At 40.3% G+C, this 8,517-nt stretch overlaps 1 protein-coding gene across 1 annotated transcript in view; it reads right to left on the bottom strand.

Annotated features, from left to right (window-relative positions):
- Window positions 1-8,517, bottom strand: part of lamc3 (laminin, gamma 3) — a 98,990-nt gene that overhangs the window by 34,430 nt on the left and 56,043 nt on the right. Inside the window, exon 10 of the mRNA XM_032539737.1 lies at window positions 6,800-6,998. Within this exon, the coding sequence (XP_032395628.1) occupies window positions 6,800-6,998 (199 nt within the window). The remainder of the gene's footprint in view (window positions 1-6,799; window positions 6,999-8,517) is intronic.

Here is an 8,517-nt window from a genome sequence, read left to right as displayed (position 1 = left end):
GAGCAGGATACCCAGGGCTCGGTTTACACCTATTGCCATTTCTAGCCGCTGGGGGACCATAGGCAGGCTGGGGGAAACCCTCATAAAGTAAGTTTTCATGCCATGGGACCTTTAATGATTAGATGGATTAATGTTCTGGAATGAGTTATCACATTTGACACCTTCAGAATTTAAAAGAAACCCATTTTGTAACAGGAACATTTGAGGTGAATCTAAAGTCTACATATCCACTACATAATCCATATATCTGGAACGCAATTGTTCATTTCAAATATTCAAACAGCTCTGGTTAGCCTGAAATTGTAAATTCAAATAATACTAGAACTGAGTTTTTAGTCTGTGACTGTAGCGGTTGATACATCACATTTGAATTATAGGCACATTCTTCTTCTTCTTATTTTAAATAAGCCTGCTGTTATATATTTAGTTGGCCCTGATCTATGATCAAAGTCAGTGAATTTTGAAAACATGACAGAAATGAACTTATTGCCAGATGGACCACAAGCCTGCACTACTACTAGAGCTCTGCTGACTCCTGCAAATTGGTTCATACCTTTTAAAGGCATTGGTTTGAGCAGTTTCTTGAAACACTTCTTTTGCCAGTGTAAACAGTGAACAGCTGATCACTGTGTGTTGAACCTTTATCAGTTGATTACAAAAAGTGACTGAACATCTGAGGGGTTTCTTATGGCATAAATATTATGCTTACATGCTGCAGACATACACATGCAGCTACAAGCAAGGCAATAAAACCACCCCGCCTACTGCGTTTAAGGGAACAGAAAGTGAACAGAGGGAACATCAGAGAGAAGAGTGGATGCTACCTTATATAAGCCATTCACCTCCTCCTCTCATCAATCCCCAGCACTTGAATCCCCACGCTTCCATATATTTTTCCTTCCTCTGATTTTGAAATGATCTTTGCACCAGGTGGGAACACATAACCACTTAACAGGTTAACATATTTACCAGCTATGAACGCAGACGCTGTCACTCAACAGAAATGTGGAGTGCGTGTGAGAGAGGCATAAAGCGACAGAGAAAGTGAGGGAATAATACAGAGCATGTCGTGAAGTACATCTGTGCATGTATCTGAGAAGTTTAATGAGCTATGTGGAGAACTTCTCCAGAGACTTAATGGCAGTCTCTGTGCCCCAAGCTTCAATGCATAACAGAAAAGGAACCAAAGCGCTTCTTTAGCCAGGGCTCTTGGTGCTAAGGGGAAACTCATTACTAGCGCTCATACACCAGAAAAAGAAATGGAAATATTAGAGGGGACAGAACTATACAAGCTGTGTCCCAGTTCAGAAGCTGGATCCTGGAGCAAGCAAATATGTGTCTCTGAATTCAAACTGCATTTGTTTGCAACATTTTGAGAAGCAGTTGAAATCAGACAGTCCTTGTCAGACAGTTTGCATACAGCAAAGTATCTACATACATATAAAATACAGCAGCTTAATGTACATAGTCAATCAATATATTCCACACTAAACCCGGTCTTCTGCAAAAACACTCAAAACTGGACAATTTTATCCCCAAGTCAGCGTTTAATGACTTTATTATGGGGATTCTCACTGATATATGCAGCTGTTTACCTTTGTCTGTCTGCTGCTTACTGTTGTCCAAGGCAGATCCTTCTAATGTTGCTGCTGCTGTTTTTATTTGCCTGTTAGGTATCACTGCTTGTGTATGCTACTCTAATTTATTGTTCTGTTGTATTGCCTGATGGCTGATGCTGTTGTCTGCTGATACCTGCCCGATGCTTGCTAGATTGCTTGTCATTTATGTAATGCTTTCTGTCACATGTAATGCTTGTTGTGATTGAATGTTAATGTTAGTTGTGTTGGAAATGTTTGGATGTGTGCTGCAGTCTTTTTTAAATTTGTTACATTTCTTTTTTAGTCCACTAACCCCTTCCCTCAAAAGGTTTTGCATTTAAACAGGCCGTTGTTGCAAATAAGAATCTGTTCTGCCTGGTTAAATAAAGGTTAAAAAAAATGGAGACAGGTTTATTCCATCATACTATCATCACTTTGCCAGTAATACACTCTATCCCACAGTCTCTCTATCCCATTACCTGATACTCCAGTGGAAGTGGCCATCTCTTCTAAAGAACCCACCACACTAAAACTAATTTCAACAAGACTGACTTGTCCTTTGTCAAATCTTGTTTCCCGACCACCACAGCCAACAGCACAAGTATATTGACTCCTGCTCAAACTGCCAACAATCGTAGTGTGATTCTAGACAAACAACTGCTGACTGAGCCCGTCATTGCAACCACAACACCATCCTGCAGGTTTACACTTTCCAGCATCCATCAAATCCGACCTGTCGTCGCCGATGATTCTGGCAAGCTCAGTGCGCAAGCTTTAATCATCTCCAATCTGATCTAGTGCAGCTCCCCACCTAGAAAAGTACAACATACTCAGAATACTGTAGCCTTCTACACCTTCTCTTCAACTTATTTACAATTTTACATATTAATGTTTTATTTTAAACCTTTCAGCAGCAGCCAACAGCCAATGGCCCATTGTTATCAAGACTGTGAGAGTGTGATCCCAGAAGTACGTGGAGGCTCTACAGGACTGTTTTGAGCTAATAGACTGGAACATACCTCCCTGTGGAGCACACAGAGAGGACAATGCACGGCTCCCTGTCTGCATAACATGTCAATTTCCATGTGGACCCTTCAATGCCTTTAAACAGTTTGCTTTTCATGGCAGTTCTCTCTAAACAAACCCTGGAAAACAAAGAAAATGAAATCCCTTCTTAGGGAAGAAGATGGCTTCCAGGGCAGGCTACAGGGAGGATATTGCTTGGCTGGTGCTGAGGAGAAGAATTAAAAAAAGAACAGGGGCAGAATTGAAGACAAATTGCAACAAAACAGTGTGAAGGAGGTGCTGAGTGGGATGAGAAGGATTACTGGCTACAAGACACCAGGCCAATTGGTGGACGAGAACAAAAATAGAGTGAATGACTTAAGTCTGTTTTTAGCAGGTGGAACGTGGAGACCGGGCCAGCTGCACCCTCTCCCTCAAGTTGATGGGCCTAATGAGATCTCTTCAAAACAATGTGACCGTTTACACTCCCGCTTCCCAACAGGCCGGAACACCTGGGATCACCTCTTGAGCCTGCCCCTTCACCTCCGGATTGACCACTTTACCAGGAAGGGCAAGAAAGAAAAAGGCACGCAGAGGGTCTTAGAGAGGAAATTATTTCAAGGAGAAGCAAGCAAAGTGTCATGTGAGATGAAAGAGCTGGTAGAGGATTTTAAGCAAAGAACATGGTAATGGAACAATATCAACAACAAATTCGACTGGTCTGACAACACAGATGATGAGAGTAGGCTGTTCCCTTTAGGAAGGAACTACATGTTCGAGCACTGTCCGCCTGTATGGTATGCTGTTGAGGCAGAAACTATGAACATCTTGAAGCAAAAGGCTAAGTTTGTCACTGGGCCAAAGACAATACCTCAGCACAGGTTCACGTTTTTGAATCTGAACAGTTTACACATGCAAATACAGTATGTATACCAAAATAGTTATTGGTGGCTGTAATTGTTGTAAATGTAAACCTATCATTTATCCTAACTGCATCTTGGGTTAGCTTGGAATAAGGTAAATCAACAAAAAACTTAAAAAAATTTAAAATGTCTCAACAGGCATTCGTTTAGACAGTGACACAAATAAACTCAGGGCCATGATGCAGTAAACACAAAATGCATGCAGACACAAGACAACTCAATCTGCTTAAGTCTCAGTTTCCAAATAGAAATGCTAATTAAGTCAATTTATTTTACTTATTTAATCAACTGTCTACAAGACAAACAAACTATTACAACTCACACAAGTACAATTTAATATAATCCAACAGTAGACACCAAGAAAACAAAAACAGCAGACTGACAGCTACAAGTAATGTAAACACTATCAGTTGTGTGACAAGAACTGTGTCACAGCTTGATTTTGATTGCTGCTATCTTCACAATCGTTCACAATATCCAACCTCTGATTGCTGCAGTATTCAAAAAGATCCTGTATATTATAATAAAACCTTTACTTACCTGAAGGCTCTAAACACTAGTAAGTATCGTTAGGGTTGTCTCAAGGTACTGTTAAAAAGATTCTTATGAAATTGCTATGAGATTAGATGTTTATGTATATTTTTCTGTACATATGCTACCATAGTATTAATGTGATCTAATTACTATAGAACAAGTGTGCTTATACAAGACACATGACTGGTGTGGGAGGCTTCAGTATGTATTATACTGGAGTGAGTGAAACCACTCATTTAAAACTGCAACTGTTAACGGCAAAGTGCTGTGGTAGGTCACAAATGTTTCACTCAGATTTTCAAGGATAAAAATATGGACAAAATATTTAATACAAACTTAACATAGCAAATCCCTGAGCCAAATCCTGGCAGGTGGGATGCAGCTATGCATGCAAAGCACGTGTATGCAGAGGTAAATGTAACTGGACTGTATTTATAATAGCACTTTCTAGTCCTAACTACCACAGGAACCATTCACCACCCACACACATCTACTGTGGCGCAGGCTGCCATACAAGGCGCCACCTGCTCATCAGATAAACATTCACACACATTAACACTCTGATGGCACAGCGTTGGGAGTGTCTTTCCCAAGGGCACTTGGACATAGGTCTGCAGGGATCGATCTACCAACCTCCAATTGGTAGGCAACCGCTCTACCGCTTGAGCCACATCTGCCCCATGATGTCTGTACAGCCTGAAGAGCACATTGACACATACTATTCCCTTGATGAGGCTGACATTTTTCTGTTCCTACATGTACACATTGAAAACTGCAAATTATGTTACATTTTATAAGGTGTATAGCTTTTTATTGCAAAACTGTAAAAGAAATATACTGTTTACATACCCAGATACTATATGGACAGGGCGACATATATTGCATTGATATTTCATTAGTTTCACTTTATCTGTTTACAGTACATTTATTTCAAGTTGACTGTGCCTTTAACCAAAGTGGGTAGAGTGTTACATTTCTTTTAATCCTATGTATATGTTTATAAATCAAGTTATCAAGTTAAGCTGTCAAAACATTTATAAATACATCATATTCTAACCATGAACCTAAACAAATCAATTAATAAAGCATGAACTGTATTTGAACCTCACACTTAAGTATAATAAATCAATTTTGTCAGTTTTGTTTACGTCCCTAATGTTTAAATGCCCCCCTTTTCATATATTATTATTTATATTCTACTTTTTTATTGTTTTTCATTGGCCGTGTTGTCCTCATCCAGATCAATACTGTTACATTTCATACACTACTTTTCTGTGGCTGCGTGCATCCAATTTAAGGCCCTGTGTTAGCATATCATTTATAATTTATACTTTTTATCAGGCTGCAAAGGGACCACAGCCCACATACCTGTACCCCCAGGCCATGGACCAACCCTATAGTCCATCAAGTGCTCTGCATGCTGTTGCTATGATCCACTAAGTTCTCCTTTTCCTGCCAAGACCTGAGCATCCTTCCATCCGGACCCCCTTCTCTGACTAGGGGAGTGACCTCCCCAGTCCAGACTCCTACTAGCTGTATCTGTTGAAGTGCCTTATATACCCCTGTCTTCACTCGATATATTAGAGAAACTTTTCTATATTTTTGGTTTGATGTGATCTTTCAAATAGGAACCCCTTCTTTCTTATTATTACATGTTTTCAGCCATGCCAGCACACTGACTCTAGGGATGGGCGTCATATCGGTCGACCTCTTCTGGTACAGATGGAAATATGTCAACAACACTGGATGACCATGAAATTTGGTATCGTAAGAATGATTCCTGCAGGCTTTGGTGATTCTTTGCACTACAAGCAAGTCAAAGTCTTCTCTTAGCCAGTAAAAAGTTTGTGAGTGAAATGTCTCAAAAACTATTGGATTTGATTGCAATGAAACACACGTTCACTTTCCACTTAGGATGAATTGCAATAACTTAGGTGATCCCTTCATTTTTCCTCCAGTGGGATCATCAGATTAAAATTTCAATGTGTCCAATACTTTTCCCCATTAGCCTCAGCTGTGTGTTTTGTCAAAATTTGCAATTGTTAGCATGCCAACATATTAAACCTAAGATGGTGTACATAATACCTGCTTAACATCACCATGTTATCATGCCATTGTGAGCATGTTAACATGCTGCCTGTAGCATTTAGCTCAAATCCCCACTATGCCAATGTAGACTGTAGACTCTTAGTCTCGTTTTAATTTGCTGTCCATTGTTCACCTCTTTTCCATACTTATTTTAGGGTCACAAAAAAGCGTCAGTTGAATGTAAATTTGACTTTTCCTTCCCCTGAGTACCATTTTTTTGGTACGTTTGTGTCATTCCACTGCTGCACACATTTCAAGTCACTCTAGGTGAGACCATTTGCTAAAATATAAAAATGGAAATGTAATGCGGCTCCTCTGTATATGACAGCCAGCACATGGGGGAGCTAGCTCATTACTACATTCATATCCCAAAATTCTGCTGGGACCATGACAGCACAGTCAACGTAGGTGAGCTGTAGTCAGTACATGTGTGTCCTGGACAGTCTGTACTCTGTGGTCTCTCTCTCTCTCTCTCTCTCTCTCTCTCTCTCTCTCTCTATATATATAGGACGTTGCATAGATGCAGAGAAAAACAAACATTCATCCATTCTTATGCACACATTCAGGCCAATGCTTTGGTATTTTCTAGAGAAAATGAAAGAAGCATGTGCACAGACTAAACAAGCAAACTGATCGCCTGCATTCTTGTACCTGACAATGAAGGAGTGCTGCGATGTGAGCCCAGAGTCAAGGTCAAGCACTGGTTGGGGTGAAAGGTCAGCAGACAGGGTGACTCCAGAGCCTTGGAGTAGCAAGGTGACGTGGTCAGGAAGCAGCTCAGCGGTCTCAGAGGTGAAGGTGATGGAGAGGAGCTGGCCGTAGCTGAAGATTTGATGACCCAGGAATTTCTCTAGTGGGTGGGCAGAGGTTGGATGTTAGAGAGGTGAGGGGAGTCAGCTTTATTATTAATGTCTCAGCCATCTCTCTTCCATCAATGTTGTAAACACAGGGATGGATTTCTGTTTGTGCAAGTGTGTTGTGGTGGAAGCTGAATTAGTATTTATTTTTATGCATATTTAGAAATATTCTGCCTGTTTCAGGCTGTGTGTGTGTGTTTATAAGGCAAGGCAGAGGGGTAGAGGCTTGTTGAGCCCACATGAAGCGCTGCAGGAGGCTGTGTGTAATTACCCACCCTCTCATCTCTGGCTCATTACAGCACATTACAAGACTTCAAAGATCCAGTCACCAGGAGACATACTCGCCTCCCAACCTCCAAAACGGGCTAAAGGAAACAGTGGTACTTTTGACATATAAAAACAGGCAGTCTTGGCATGACCCTTAATCTGAAAATATGAAAAATGTAAACAACACATGCCATTGTAGAATGCCTAGCACCAGTTTTACTCTTGGAAATCAATTTGTTTTCAGAAAAAAAACCTCTTTGCTGTCATTCTCTACCAGCTCTGGGTGAGTGCATGGGGAAAACTGACAGGTTGCACGCTTGGTTGCCACCTTGTTTTTGAGCGTAATCGTGTGTGAAGTACATCCTGAGCCCTTCTGGGGGTTGGGAGGGCTAAGGACTTGAGTGGGTGATTTTGCTTGCGAAGGGCCTCTGGCGTCATTCGGAGCATTTCAACTGATCGTCTAATATCTACTCAACCAACAGCCCTCTTTTATCTTCTCTGCGAGGCCCTTCTGTACATCTACAGTGCATTCTCACGGTGACATCTATGGTCGGATTAGTCAGTGTTTTTATCTGACCTGCAATAATTGGTTAAGGCACTACAGTACATTTTGTCACCCCAAAATTATGTTTTTGGCTGCTTTCTGTAATGTATTATGCAGTGATGTGTTAAAGTAATTAGTTAAAGTTATCACTTATTTAACAGAAAAAAGCATTGTTTAATATTATTTCAATTAAGTCTAAACTGCGTTTTCTTCATTCATCATCTCATGTATTTCATGGTACAATAAATAATGCTATTTGCTTTACAGACACATTGTTGTGTCTCTTTTCCTTTTAATAGACTGCAAGCTATTTAGAAACCAAACTCAAAAAAACTGCAAGGATGGAGGCAACACATCATGCCTCCATCCTCGCTGTTAGGTTTTAAAAAATTCAATTTTCATGACATGACATGACAGTTATTTGTAGGAAATGAAAAACAGGCAGTGATGGAAGAGGAAAGGCTTCAATTACACGATCAATAGCACTTTCTGTTGTTAATCCAATAAGGCATCGTTTGTGTCAATGTGACTTCAGAATCAATAAAAATAGATAATTACAGCCAATCACGAGAAGGGGGAGCGGTTTAACAACCACCAATCATCACCAGTGAAGACAAAACACTTTCTCAAGTTAAAGTGGTTTCAGAATCAATACATATTGATGACAAGGAATAAGAAATAAATCAGCCAGTGAGGTTAAA

The sequence above is a fragment of the Etheostoma spectabile genome, chromosome 16, assembly GCF_008692095.1.
Source record: "Etheostoma spectabile isolate EspeVRDwgs_2016 chromosome 16, UIUC_Espe_1.0, whole genome shotgun sequence".
In the NCBI taxonomy this organism is placed as follows: domain Eukaryota; kingdom Metazoa; phylum Chordata; class Actinopteri; order Perciformes; family Percidae; genus Etheostoma; species Etheostoma spectabile.
This window is presented reverse-complemented; position numbering and strand designations above follow the sequence as displayed.